The sequence below is a fragment of the Meriones unguiculatus genome, chromosome 3 (assembly GCF_030254825.1).
Source record: "Meriones unguiculatus strain TT.TT164.6M chromosome 3, Bangor_MerUng_6.1, whole genome shotgun sequence".
Taxonomy (NCBI): domain Eukaryota; kingdom Metazoa; phylum Chordata; class Mammalia; order Rodentia; family Muridae; genus Meriones; species Meriones unguiculatus.
Window position 1 is genome coordinate 69,700,611 of NC_083351.1, and position 15,558 is coordinate 69,716,168.

At 37.3% G+C, this 15,558-nt stretch overlaps 1 protein-coding gene across 1 annotated transcript in view; it reads left to right on the top strand.

Moving 5' to 3' along the window:
• Kdm7a (lysine demethylase 7A) overlaps positions 1–15,558 on the top strand; it is a 62,171-nt gene that overhangs the window by 16,767 nt on the left and 29,846 nt on the right. Inside the window, exons 2-4 of the mRNA XM_021632132.2 lie at positions 5,615–5,700; positions 11,766–11,883; positions 13,957–14,117. Of these exons, the coding sequence (XP_021487807.1) occupies positions 5,615–5,700; positions 11,766–11,883; positions 13,957–14,117 (365 nt within the window). The remainder of the gene's footprint in view (positions 1–5,614; positions 5,701–11,765; positions 11,884–13,956; positions 14,118–15,558) is intronic.

Sequence of the window (15,558 nt, forward strand, 5' to 3'; positions counted from 1 at the left end):
GGGTTACTGTGTCTAACCCTCAGCACTGAAATGAAAAGTGTATGCCATGTGCCTACCCCCCCCCCCTTTTTTTTTATGTGAGTTCTGGGAAGTCTAACTCCTGTCATTGTGTTTGCATATCGAGCACTTTACAGGCTGAGCCTTTTCTCCTCCGTCCCTTTTGAAATAAGCATCACACAATGCAGATTTTAGTTGCAGAAGGTGGTGTAGTGAAAAAGCAGTTATCCCTCTCCTCCATTCTACAGCTATTGAGGTTTCTTTTCTAGGTGTCTCAGAACTGTTACCAGTTCTTGCAGCACTTCCACACACAGATGCTAGACTAGCTCTCTGCACATGATTTTGTTGCTTGTCTTGGTGATCTCAATGTCTCCTATAGAATGTCCTTTGGAAAGGCTGCCTAGTAGCAATTGGAAAAGATCTAGAGGGGATTCTAATGGGTTATGGGCATTAGGAGTCACAGTCTGATTGTTACAGGGGTTAGAAACACTTTTTTTTTTAATGTTAATTCCCTAAATCTTGAATTTCACAAGGAACTGTACTCACTAAGCTTTTTCATGAATTTCTAGATTCATACAAATTTTTACATGTTTTCTCCTTTGCTGTGATTATCAGGCAGAGATTATCAGTCAAAAAAACAAAAAAAACCCAAAACAACAACAAAAACCATGACAGAAGAGCTTGGAGAGATGGCTCAGAGGTAAGAACACTTGCTGTTTTTGCAGAGGACCCAAGTTTAGTTCCCAACACGTAGGTGGCTACAGCCACAAGTAACTCCAGCATCCAGGGGATTTGACACCCTCTTTTGGCCTCTGCAGGCACCTACACCACATAGGCACAGTTAAGAGGACAGAGGATTTGAGTTTAGTTTTTACCACTCACAACTGTCTGTAGTTCCAGTGCTAGGGAATCTGATACCCTCTTCTGGACTTTAGGCATGACACATACATGATGCACATGCACACATGCAGAATGCCATTTATACCTGTAAATAAATAAATAAATAAATAGGGGCTGGAAAGATGGCTCAGCAGTTAAGAGCACTGGCTGCTATTCCACACCCACATGGCAGCTCACAACAGTCTGTAACTCCAGTCCCATGGGATCTGACACCATCACACACAGAGACAGATATGTAGGCAAAACACCAGAGCACATAAAAATTAATAAATAAAATTTAAAAAATCATGATGGAGTTGAGCTTGCAGATACCTGCAATTGCAGGATAGCCTGCATTCCTAGGTAGAATTTGATAAATGGAGGATATTCAGGGTATATCCTCATTTACATAAAACCAAAAAACCCAAACCATACTAAAATAGATGAAGTCAGTAGCATGAAAAGGCACCATGTGGTGGAATCAGCTATAAACAAGGTTTTTCAGTCTTTATTTTCTCTTATTACAGGGTGTGTGTGTGTGTGTGTGTGTGTGTGTGTGTGTATGTGTATGTGTGGTTAAAGGGTACCCCCAGAGAAAGATGGTGTCAGATTCTCTAGAACTGGAGTTACAGACAATTGTAAATCTACATATGGGTGCTGGGGACCAAACCTGTGTCCTCTGCAGGAGCAGCCAGTGTTTTTAACCCCAGCTATCTCCCCAGATTGACGATATTTGATTTACCAAATTTGCTAAGTGTCGAAATTTCTAATCAGTTTAGGTGTGTTCTGCTAGTTGATGAGAATTAGCCAAAACTAGATGACCTCACTGTCAATATAGCTTTGTTTTTTTTTAATGTTTTAATATATATCATATTATATTTTCTGCTTTTTTGAGATAGTGTGGCTTTGAACTTAGCAGTGTTTTTGGTTGCGAGCCTAGCCTTTCATGGCTGAACCTTCTTTCCAGCTCTTGATCCACTGTGTTGTCAAGGGTAGTCCTAAACTTCTGATCCCCTTTCAACTGAGTTAGGGCTAGGGTTAGAGATGTTCATCACACTGGCTCACTGGCATTTTAATAAAGCAGATAGATGAGGTGAGGTGGGAGTGAGAACTAAAAACTGGAGAGAGGAACTCTATGGTCTTTGAGACTTAATAAAGTTTTGCTCTAAATGTCTTTAACTAGTTGGAATCTCCCTGACTTCTCTTTTTCTCTAAGTATTGTGGGAGTCACCTTTGTGCTAGAATAACAGGTACATGCCATGACACGTCTTTTTTTTTTCTTTGTTTTTCTCATTTTAAGCCTAATCAATTAATCTGTACAATTAAAAAAAAAGTCTGTGGGTTTATACCATGTTGAGTGCTCATAGAGGCTGGAAAAGGACATTGGGTTCTCTGGAGCTGCAGTTAAAGAAATTTTGACCTGCTTAACATGGATGCTGTGAATCAAATTGGGTTCTTTATAGGAGCAACACACACTGTTATTAACTGCTGAGCCATCTCCCCAGCCTCCTAGTTTGTATAATCTATTTGTTTTTCATTGAATATTAATTTCTGCATGGAACTCTGTTAGAGCAGACTGTAATTAATTTTGTCTTTGCTAGACTATTATAAATAGGTTAGCTACTTGCTTATGAGTAGGCGTTCTGGTGCGCGTTGCGTGTGCTCTCTAAAGTGGCTGTACTGAGTTACTTCCACCAGTAATTTATTTAAGTAGTCCTCATTGCACCACATGTTCTTCAGCATTTGATCTTGCCACACGTGGTATGTTTTTAGCTGGTGTAGTGGAATATTATGGACATTTTTTTTGTCATTTTAATTTATAGTTCTCATTACTTATGAGTTTGCATAGTCCGTATTTGTATTGGTCACATAACTTTCTTCTTAGTGACTTATACAGGAGTTCATTATATTTTTGGTATAGTATCTTTGAGTATCTGCATTAAAATGCCCTTTACTGTGACTTATTTTGTCCTTTTATCATAAAATTGTAGTTTAATGAGCAGAAGTTAATTTTATATGGCGGAAATGACCAGTTTCTCCCTAGATGAGTGCTTTTGTGATTTAAGAAGAACTTTCTATCAGAAAGTCATACTTTTGAGTATTATGCTGTATAATTTTTATGTCTTTTCCTTTTGTTCTTATAATCTCACTAACTTTTTTTTTTTTTACCTTTTGAGGGGGTCATGGCTAGGTCTCATTAGGTAGACTAGGCTGTCCTCAATTTCACAGAAATGTACCTGCTTTTGCTGGAGTTAGAGGTGTGCATGTCATGCCCAGCAACTACAATAAATGCATTGTAAGAATACAGCTGATTTTTTCTTTTTCCCATGCAAATAAGTGGAATGTGTCTTAGAACCTTTCATTGAGAAATCTGTCCTGTTTGTTTGCTCTGCAGTGACCCTCCTGTGCCCTGTATATATGGCTCTGCACATGGGGAGCACTGACACACCTGTTTTGAATGGCCTTTAAAATACATTTTTGTATGTAGTAGAACTTTGTTTTTCCTTCCATGAATACTTGGCTATCTTGCATATTCTTGGCTCTTCTTTCCACATCTGTTTTAGGGTCATCTTGTTTCAGGTTTCACATTCTTTGATTGGGTTTAAATGGAATTTTATCAGTTGTTTTCAGAATTTAATTTTTTAAAATATTTATGTGTAGAAAAATGTATTTTTGTTGGAAATCAAACTCCGGTATTCTGGAAGAGCATCCAGTGATCTTTAATTGCCGAGACATCTTTCTAGGCCTGATTGTTTCCTTTTTAATTTCATGCAGTACCACTTGTCAGTTCGTGGGACTGTAATTACCTGCATGCATATATGTATATATGTGTACCACATGTATGCCAGGAACCCACAGGCTCCCCTGGAGCTGCTGTTACAGATGATTGTGAGCCACCATGTGGGCGTTGGGAACTGAATGAGGACCCTCTGCAAGAACAGCAAGTGCTCTTAACTGCTGAGCCATCTCCAGCTCCTCAGTGTTTTGTTTGTTTGTTTGGTTGGTTTTTTTTCAAGACAGGGTTGCTCTGTGTAGCCTTGGCTGTCCTGTACTCATGTTTGTAGACCAGGCTGGCCTCAAACACACAGAGATTCTCTTGTCTGTCTCCCTGAGTGCTGGGATTAAAGGTGTGTGCCACCATGCCCAGCTTCTTCAGTGTATTTTTAAAATAAGTAAATTTATTCATCTATTTAAATTTTATTTATTTATTTGTTTATTTATTATGCATACAATATTCAGTCTGCATGTACACCTGCAGGCCAGAAGAGGACATCAGAACTCATTATAGATGGTTGTGAGGCACCATATGGGAATTGAATTCAGGACCTCTGGAAGAGCAGACAGTGCTCTTAACCTCTGAGTCATCTCTCCAGCCCCCTCAGTGTATTTTAAATTTACAAATCTCTGGTGACTAATGATGTTCAGCATTTTTTCAAATATTTATGCCTGTTTGTATTTCTTTTGAGAACTCTTGAGTTCTTGGTATTTAACTTTTAGAGCTCTTTATAGGTTTTAGATATTGTCTGTTGTTATATAGTTTGCACAGATCTTCTCCCATTTTATAGGCTGTTTCTTTACTCCGTTGCTTATTTCCTTTAAAAATAGTTTTTATATGTATGACTGTTTGCCTGCATGTATATATGTGTACTATGTATGTGTGTGGAGATCAGAAGATCCCCTGGAACTGGAGTCACAGATGGTTTTGAATTGCCATGTGGGTGCTGGGAATCAAACTTGGGTCTTCTGGAATAGCATTCAATGATCTTAATTGCTGAGACAACACTAGTTGTTTCCTTTTCAATTTCATGCAGAAACATTCATCTGTTTGGGGGATTATTTTCGATGCTATTAAGAGCCTTTTCAGAAAGTTCTTGCTTGTGACTATTTCTAGTGCTTTGCATATTTTTTTTCCACAACACTGTCAACTTTTGAAGTCTTAAGTTAAGATCTTTGGTCTATTTTGAAGTGCTAGAAGAGAGATAGGGATCTAGTTTCATTCTCTGTGGGAAAGTCCAGTTTTCCTAGCACCATTTATTTTTATGGGAATACCATGCATGCTGTTTCTGTTACTGTGGCTCTGTAGTGTGAGTTGAGATTAGGTATTGGGATATTTCCAGTATTACTTTCTCTGTTTAGGATTGTTTTTATGTTTTCACATTATTTTAGGATTGCCCTTTCTAGTTCTGTGTAGAATGTAACTGAAATTTTGGTGGGGCTTGTTGTGTTCTCAGGGTTTATTTTGATAGATACTCTTGGTAACATTTTTGAGGTGTATATGCTTAGCACAGTAGTACCAGTCTTCTTTTTTCAAACACATTCATTTAAGGATATACATTTCTATTTGCAAATTCTGCAATCCATAAATTACATTATGTAGTACATTCATTGTTAAGATGAAAATAATGTTCAGAATCTCATTATGACTTACTTTTTGACTCATCTTATTGGCAGTAATTTCAGAATAGATGACATTTACATAGTGCTTGAGGGTTATAATTGTATTATTTTTAATGCCTCCACTGCTGCTGAATGTGAATCTTTTCCTGTAAGCTTGGATGTATTCTTCCCCACAATTAATAGCAAGTGCATGGAGGGAGAAGATAATGAATTTATTCTTTTGTGTGTTTCAAATTTGCTATTTGAGTTATTATGCATTTCTCACCTCAAGTCCAAACATTGCCTTATAATTAAGTGAAGCTTTTCCATTCACATTTTGTTTCTATTGTCTTTATCTCAGCTGTGTTGGTGTAGAAGAACATCATGCTGTTGACATTGACTTGTATCACTGCCCTAACTGTGCAGTTCTACATGGCTCTTCTTTGAGTAAGTACTAGATGCCTATATAAAAATTCAGTGTTTGAAACTTATCATGTATATGATGGGACTTTTATGATACTCAAATAATATAGTATCTACCAAGAACTATAGAAAAGATTTTTTGAAAATACTCAGAACATAATTTACTTGTCTGTTTGTCTGTCTGTCTGTCTATCTCTCTCTCTATCTATTTTATTCATGTTTTTTCAAGATGGGGTTTCCCTGTGTAGCCTTGGCTGTCCTGGACTCACTTTGTAGACCTGGCTGTCCTTGAATTCACAGAGATCCACCTGTTTCTGCCTCTCGAGTGCTGGGATTACAGGTGTGCACCACTGTGCCTGGCAGAATACAATTTTTATCTGAAAAAAATAATTAAAAATTTGAGGCAGTCTGTTTATATAGCCCATACTGGCCCCAAACTCCTGATCCTTCTACCAATGCTTCCTAAGTTCCAGGTAGGTCTTTGTTTGAATTATTAAATATGCCACAAGAATAAGGGAGAAAAATAGTAACATTTTTAATTGCTTGCATAGAGCTCCCAAACTTAAGCATGTCTTTTCGAAAGCTTAAGAGTATACCAGCATTAGAAACAAAACTGTGTTTGGTTTTTCACAGATATGTCCAAAGACTAAATTGAGACTTCATTATGTAGATGTGAGAAAAAATATTTAAAAGGTTTTGGAGTATAGCTATTTCTTTACAAATTTTTGACTGAAAACTATAATTTTTGTGTTCACAAAATTAAAGGAAAACTGTAGACTTTGTTATTTTAAAACTAGGAGGGCTGGAGACATAGCTTAGCCATTGAAGGCTAAGGCTCAAACTTCAATTTCCAGCATCCAGATTATCAAACCCTGAATCTTTAGTTCCCCTTTACAGAATTGAAGAGGTAGAGGCAGACACATCTCTATGAATTCAAGGGCAGCCTGGTCTACATAGTGAGTTCCAGGACAGTCAGGGCTGTATAGAGAGACCCTCTCTCAAAAACGTACATAACATGAAGGAATCTTTGACTGAGGAAACTTTGATAAACTGTGGGTAGGATGTAGGTAATCTACAGCCTCTTTGTTTTGAATGTGGAGTTTTGACCCTTTATAATTTTCTAAGTAGAAATTTTGTTATATGAAAATAGAATGTGAAAAGAGACTTAGTAACAGACTGATCATTTGTTAGAAATTTAAGAACTTTCTTAATCGATAAGAAACCTAGGAACACTTATCTATCTATCTATCTATCTATCTATCTATCTATTAATTATTTATACACTGTTCTGCCTGCATGTATGCCTGCTGGCTAGGAGAGAGGGCACCAAATCCCTTTATAGATGGTTGTGCACCACTATGTGGTAGCTGGAGATTGAACTCAGAATCTTTGGAAGAGCAGCTGGTATCTTAACTTCTTAGTCATCTTTCCAGCCCGAGACTTAGGAATTTAAACTATAAAAAATACGTAAGACTAGTTCATGTCTAATACAGGTTACCTGTTTTTATGATATACGGTATAAACCTTTAACAGAACCTTAGAATTGTTACATGAATCTTGCTTGGTGTAGCACTAATGTATGTAAGTTTTGGTCATGAATAAGTCAGGAAGAAGTAAATAATACAGTATAATTATTTCAGATGAAACAATTAAATTTTATATCAATTTTGGAGTAGAATTGAAATACCTATTCCCAAATGAAATCATTTAAATTTTATTTGTATGAAATACTGAGGCTGGGTGGTGGTGGGCATGCCTTTAATTCCAGTACTTGGGAGGCAGAGGCAGGTGAGCTGAGTTCAGTGCCAGCCTGATCTACAGAGTGAGTTCCAGGACTACCAAGGCTCTCTTGAAAAACCAAAAATCAAAACAAAAACCCAGATTTACTAAGGGGTAGTACTACTTCAAGGGATATATTCTACTTTTCCCATATGACGATGATGTCACCTTTTAAGAATCTTAACACACTTGTTAAATTGATTGCACAGATCATAATGGATCACAGTCTTCACTTTATAAAGGTACTTCAGAGAGATGCTTGCCTAGTACTTGGCCCTTCAAGACCTTCATACCAGGCATTGACCATCTTCTGGGCAAACATCCAACTTTGAGTACTCAGAGGGAAGATGCCCGGTGTGCAGTCATCTGTTTTGTCTTGATTTAAGGCTCACTCTCCCCCACACTTATCCATTCACTTCAACTTGGTTAATTCCATTTAATTCCTTTCCCTCTGCCATTAAATGTTTCTTGATACCCAGGGTTTCCTGTTCCTGTCAGAATATCCCAGATGTCTTTATTATAGATATAATCTAGACATTATAATACACACTTAATAAGGTGAATTAGACTATACTTTCTGGTTGGTAATTAAGAACTCCATTTTAAAGCAGATATCAGCTCAGTATTTGAATATATATTCTGTGCGCTCCTCAGGCACAAGCAGTCAAGGCATACTTTTTCTCTGTTTCCCTGTGACCACTACTAAACTATCCCTTCACTGGCTTCCTCTATAAAGAAAAATTCAGTCAGTTGTTGTAGTGGGTGATTTTATATTTCAGGCTTGTTGCAAATAGGACAGTTGCATGCTTCTCGAAATCTGTAGGTCAGCACATTAAAGGAAGTTATAGTATTTTGGAAGGATATTATAATTGTATGCCAGATGCTATATTGAGTAAATGCTTGACCTATCTTATTTCTTTCAATATATGTGCAACAATATTTTATGAGATAAGAGATAAATTATCAACGTTGAGTAGTTATTTTTGGAGCCGTAGTTTGGACCCATAGCTATCAAGTCACAAGTTGAGTGTGACTTGCTAATTTTTGCTCTGCAAAAATTAAAATAAAAAAAAAAGAAACATCTGGCTAGGCATGGTGGTACATGTTTTTAACCCCAGCACAGGGGAGGCAGAGGCAGGTGGATCTCTGTGAATGCTAGAGTAGCCTGGTCTCTAGTTGAGTTTCAGGAAAGTCAGTACTCATAGAAAGATTCTGTCTTGAACAAGAAAAGCAACATCTTAGTTCACTTAGCAAACAGGTACCTGTTTTGTTGTCTTATTTGTTTGTTTGGTATTTTTGAGACAGGTTTCTCTATGTAACAGTTCTGGCTGTCCTAGAGCTCGCTTTGTAGATCAGGCTGGCCTCACAGAGTTTTCTGTTGCTGTAATAAAATTCCATCACCCAAGGCAACTTCTTTTTTTTTTATTTTATTTTTATTTATTTTTTATTTTTATTTTTATTTTTATCAGTTACTCAAGGCAACTTCTAAAAGGAGTTGAATTGGGTTTCCAGTTTCAGAGGGTTAGAGTTTATTATGGCAGAGGGAAGGCATGGCAGCAAGTGGTTGGAACAGCACTTGAGCTCATACTTCTGTTCATAAGCAGGAGGCAGAGATAGTGTACAGGTAATGGTGGGAGCCTTGAAACCTCAAGCTAGTCACCAGTAATGTACCCCTCCAATAAGACCATACCTCCAATCATCCCAGACAGTTACTCACTGGGGACCAAGTATTCAAATATATGATCCTCTGGAGGCCATTCTCAGTCACATTGCCACAGTTTTTCTAGCATTTCTGGAAATTTATTGTGAGGAATTAATCACAGAAACAGATTTGTGTGCTTGACTGTTAATCACAATGTTATATGAAGAAAGATTGAGAACAAAGTGCGTGTCTTAGTTACTTTTCTATTGCCGTGATAAAACACTATGCCAAGGTCACTTATGTTTTTAATTTTAAACTTAAGTATTTAATTTGGCTTGTAGTTTCAGAGGGGTTAGAGTCCATGATGGCAGAGCAAAGAAACTTGAGAACACACATTTATACAGCCATGAGGAAAAGAGAGTGTGCACTGGGAAGTACAGTCTTCTGAACCCTCAAAGCTTGCCCTAACAATGACACAGCTCCTCCAACAAGGCCACACTTTTTTTTTTCCAGTTCTCTTAAAAATTGATTCTTTGTGAATTTCACATCACACACCTCAATCCCACTTATATCTGCTCTCAATCCCTGCAGCCTCTCCCATGAAAAGGAAACAAAAAATAAAAACAGAGAGAGAGGGCTGGGGGAAGAAACAAAAACAGAAAACCAAAGCCATCAAAGCTGCAGTGTGTCATGGTGGCACACAGGGTACCCTTTTGTCCAAGCAGCTGTACTTGCATTGCTCATTGCGATGACTCATTATTCTGGTTCAAGGCCTATGGCTTCTGCTACACCATCAACACTGGTTTCTTACTGGGACTGCTCCTACTGTTGCCCTGTGTCATGGAGATCCTTCAGCTTTGGGTCTTCAGGACCAGCCTGCATTTTAGCAGTTCATAGGTGTGTGTGTGGGAGGTGTGTGTGTGGGGTGTGTGTGTGTTGGGGGGGGTGTACCAACTCAAAGCCATGGATCTGGGCCTGGGTGGAAGCTGAGTTGGTCAGTCCACCAGCTCTCCTGCACCCACACCCCCAGGGCAAGCTCTCTTGTGCTAAAGTCGCCCACCAGGGCTAGCTCTGGTGTGCTGTACAGGTGAGGTGTAGGCCTATTCTCCCAAGTGCTGCAGTCAGGGAGGGGTGGGGTCAAAGGCCATACTTTTTAATCCTCCCCTAACAGTTCCACTAACTAGGGACCAAGTATTCAAATGTGTTACCCTCTGGAAACCATTGTGTTTAAGAATGAAAAGTAATTATAACATAACATCTACATCTTAAAATTGTTGGCTGTTTTAAAATTGCTTTTGAATAAGTTATAGGGGAAAATGGTCATAAAACAAGAAAATAATTAGTACAAGAAGATGTGATACCAGATGAAAATCAAAGCTTTGTATTTGTGTATAGTAAAGGAAAACCTACAATAAGTACCCTTAAATTGTAGTTTTAAAATCTGTTTTTATATTTGTATGTGTTTTGTGTGTGTCTGTTTATGTATGTATACATGTATAAGTGCCTGAGGAGGCCAGAAGAGGATATCAGAGATCCATCTGATGTAGGTGGTGGGGTCTGAACCCTAGTGCTCTGTAAGAGCAGCAGGCATTTCTCTAGGCACTGTATGAATGCTTTCAAATGAGAAAAAGTAACACAAAGGATACCTTAGTGGACTTTCTTAAGAAGATTTAACTGTAGAGCTCCTTAGGAATCTTGTTTTAGACTCAGCTATAAATAACCTTGATTTCTACTTTTGTTGATTATGTCTGTGACCATTATCAAGATGTGGATACAGTGTTACGATCTTGGTAAAGAAACATTTAAAATAACTTGAAATCAGGCTAGGGTATAGTTCGGTTGGTAGAGCACCCATGAAGTCCAGAGTTTGATTCCCAGCACTTCATGAAACAGGTTGTGGTTATGTGCCCACCAGGCCTGTAATCTCAGCACTCCAGGCATGAACCAATTTTAAGGTCATATAACCTGGGATATATGAAATCTTGCCTCAGAAATAATAAAACAACTTGAAATTATGCGTTTTTTTCCATAACATTCCTGTCACCAACACCCAATTTAGGGGACTAAGTCCTTCCAAAAATGAGAATGAGAATGTTAGGTTGTTAAAATGGAGTTTTGTTTTTCGAGACAGGGTTTCTTCAAGACTGGGTTTCTCTGTGTAGCCTTGGGTTTCCTGGACTCCCTATGTAGACCAGGGTGACCTTGAACTCATAGAGATCCGTGTGCTACTGCTTCCCAGAGTGCTGGGGTTTAGAATGGATTTTTGATGTGTGATAAAATGCCATATCCTGAGAAGATAATTTGGATAATGTGGTTAATCATAGTATGACTTAGTGTTTTAATAAAAACTAATTTGAAATAATTTGGAAATGTTATAGTATGGTTAAGTATGAGTAAATAAGACTTTATTTGCTGCTTTAAATTCTTTGATTTAATTTTTAAATTATTTTGAATGAAATGATCAGGCTTTAAAAAAACCCACAGTTAATTATTTATAATTATTTATAATTAGGCTTTGTAAATTTTCTATTGGGAATGCATTAAAATTTGAGTGTTTTCATTGTGTCTGCAGTTAACTTCTGATTATATAGACTATAATAATTAGACAGTATATAGTATTAACAGTTGCCAAAAAATGTTCCTTTATCCTGACTTTCTGTAAACTCAGTGAAGAAGAGGAGGAACTGGCACAGGCATGACTACACAGAAGTGGATGACGGCTCCAAGCCTGTGCAAGCTGGAACCAGGGCCTTTGTTAAAGAACTACGTTCTCGAGTCTTCCCAAGGTATGGAACCTTGTTTTGCCTCAAACAAGATTTAGTAGAATTGGCTGATAAAGTAGCATTATCTAAAGTAGTCTTTTCAAATTCAGGTGGCACCATGCCATTGGTGTCAACTGGCTTTTCACTTTTATCTGTAAAGGAGGAGAAAACACCTGTAAGGGGCTATATGGTTTAGGGGTTAAGAGCACTGACTGCTCTTCCAGAGGTGCCATGTTTGAAACCTAGCACCCACATGGCAGCTGTGTGTAGCTCCACTTCCAAGAGGATCCACTGCTCTCTTCTGGCCTCCGTGGGTACTGCAAGTACATGGCCCACAGACAATAGCAAAACATAAAAATAAATAATATAAAAAAATAAATAATATAAAAATATTTTTTAAATATCATTACATTACAAGGCATAGAGTAACTAGGATTAGGTTCATGGAACTTCTACTATGTGTTTGTATCCTGGGTCACCATGTAAAAATACTCATCCCCAGAATTTGAAACATACTGATTTGAAGCGGTTCTGGATTTCCGATTGCTTCTGATAATGCAACTGCTGTTTCTTTTTCTTCTGACCTTTTCCTTCTGCCTCTCTGTGCCCTTGGTCCACCAAAAGCATGCACAACCATTGCTTAGGCTTTGATGGCATTAAGGCTGAGCTTTTTGATTCTAAAAAATAATGGAGTATATTTGAGTTGTTTAGGCTAAAAGAGAGTCAAAAGCATGATGAAACATTTAATCATTCTAATTCAGATCATTTCCTACTCACTGCCTGACATCTATTTAAAGAGATAATGCTTAATAAGCTTTTACACAGATCATATCTCAGCTTGTTAAAGAGAGGAAGCACAATTTAAATTTAAATCACAGTGTCACATTCAGCCTTATTATGAAATTTCTTTCAATTCTGAAAGGGAAACCCTGCTATTTTTCCTCTGTCTTTACAATTTCTACGCTCTGTTTACCACCTTTTAGTCCTTAAACAGAAACTTGATGAAAAAACCACCCACATTTTCCTCCCTTAGGTTGGGTGAGGCATAGAAAAAATATGAAACAATGTTTCTATGTGATTTTTGTTGAATTAAAGGCATGGTGGTGGCACTCGGGAGGCAGATGCAGGGGAATCACTGTGAGTTGGAGGCCAGCTTGGTCTATAAAGGGAGTGCTGGGACAGTCAGGGCTGTTACACAGAGAAACCCTGTGGGGGAGTGTTGAAGCTGTCAGTTACCAGTTTCCAAGTAGTAGAAGAAACTGTTTGTTTTCCTTTTTACTGGACAATGCTTGATGAATTAGGGGCATAGCCTTAGATTTTTTAGTCTGGGCCTATTTACAGGTCTTAGAGGTGTTCTGTGTTCTCCCAAGAACCATCTATGTAAATTAGTGTCTGTGTGGGCATACATTTTTCAGGGAGAGGAAATATTACTTTTTCTTATTTCAAAGATTTGTGACCCTCAAAAAGTAGCATTAAAATCATTAGTAATTCATATGCTCTTCTGCCAAAGTAAGCACAGATGAGAACAAGTTAGAGCTGACCACAAATTTTCAAACTGTTATTGCTGTTAATTAAAGGGCTACTTTTAACTAACTCCATAAGCTTTTGATTATTTAAGCTATGGCAAAATAATTACTAGATTAAACATAGTTGATATAATGTATACAGAGTATATAAAATAAGTTGAATAGGTTTTCATAATCTCCTATGTAAGGCTTTTACTGTCTTTTAAGATTTTTTCTACATCAAAACATTTATGTTTATAGATGTATATATATGTACTTCTTTAAAAATGTGATTGTTTTATGAATGGTATTATATAGTTTGCCTTTATGATTCTTTTCATATGAATATATAATTTGCCTCTCTCCATAACTGTTGTACTGCATCCAGTTACTGCATCCATAACTGTTGTACTGTAATTTTACGTTCTTCAATTAAACATGAGTTTTAAGGGTTCTGTGAATGTTTAAAAGAGGAGATACAAGTGCTTCCACATTATTTTCCACATTATTTTCTCTAAGTTAGCTCACCACCAGAAGACTTCTATAAATAGTTTATCAACAAATGACACTTTATTCTTAACGTTTTTCTTAGTGCCGATGAAATCATTGTAAAGATGCATGGCAGTCAGCTGACACAAAGATATCTGGAAAAACATGGATTTGATGTCCCTATTATGGTCCCTAAATTAGATGACCTTGGACTCAGGCTCCCTTCACCTGCTTTTTCAGTGATGGATGTGGAACGTTATGTAGGTACGAACTTGATTTCTTTAAGCGCTTGGTAAAACTATAAGTGATAGTGTCCTAACAATATTGAAATGAAATGGAAAGTATTGGCTCTGCGAGCTGGATGCTTTGTAAGTGCCAGGAAAAATAAAATCAGTAGTGCTTCTGTTGAAAGCAACTCCATAGACCTACAGTGGGCAGAATGAAGTATTTTGTCTAACTCTCTCAGCTTTACCCTTCTGCTCTCTTAGTAAGGAATGATAGTTGTATAGGGAAAACTATTACTGAAGGCAGCTGGGGATTCCAAGAAGGCATAAGAAACTGCATAGGATCTGGGGGTCTGCAGAACAGGGCTATAAATCCAGCCTGCTAGTCTTTTGGCTCCTGCTTCCTGACCTCCTGTCTCTTAGAGCAGGGGTTCTTAAAAAGAGAAGATTCAGTTCAAACATGTACTTATGTTAATGGCTTGAGGAATATTACCATTTAATGATACCTGGACTGACCTGTCATTTTGAAACCTGAGAGAGTAAGAAACAAGGCAAAAATTACTGGTTGCCATATTCTTTACATTTTCATTCCTTTCATTTATGTTCATTATAAAGTTTATGGAAAAAGATTACCACATATACATGCCATTTGGTAACAAGAGATAGGTGTTATTTGATAATCAGAACCCAAATCTACCTTCTCTCAAAATTGTGTATCCACTACTATACATCATTTCCTCAGCATGCCACATTGAAGGACTTGTCCCTTTATGAATTTTCACTGATAATTGTTTCATATACAAAAATGCAGTTAAATGCCCCTATTTCAACATTATTATATCAAGTTAGATATATATTTATATTTAAGTATATGATAAACTAGGGTTAGAGTTAACTTAAACCTAACTGCCTATAAAGTAAATTGTTAGTGTAATTTAATAATAGGAAAAGTTATTCAAACTGCGTTATCCACTGACTTCTGATAATGCAAAGCTCTTCAGTTAAAATGACAGGAGAACTATTATGTTTTGTATAAAGATAGAGAAATCCGGGGCAATATTACTAGCCTATATGAAAGTTACATTGACATAAGAGTGGAACATTTATTTTCTATTTCAGATTGTTTAACTGTTGCCATATTTTGAGTCTGAACTCATTCTGTAATCCATTGTAAAGGGGTTTTGTTTCCTAGGGTGGTGCTGCAGAAGTCTGCAGCATCTTCTTGTGTTTTTATAGGGAAAACTGTAAGGTAATCACAATGCAGAGTGTGAGCATTGAGACTGCACTAATATGAACTGGCTTTTGCTTGTTGACCGCTTCAGGGAGAATATTAGATACTACCAGTGAAACAAAGATTATTTGTCCTGAAGAACTTCTTAACTGATCCCTAGTACCCTCCTTTCTAAAACTTACACTCTTTTTTTAACTTATTTTTATTTTTTTTTAATTACAGTTTATTCACTTTGTATTCCCCTGTAGCT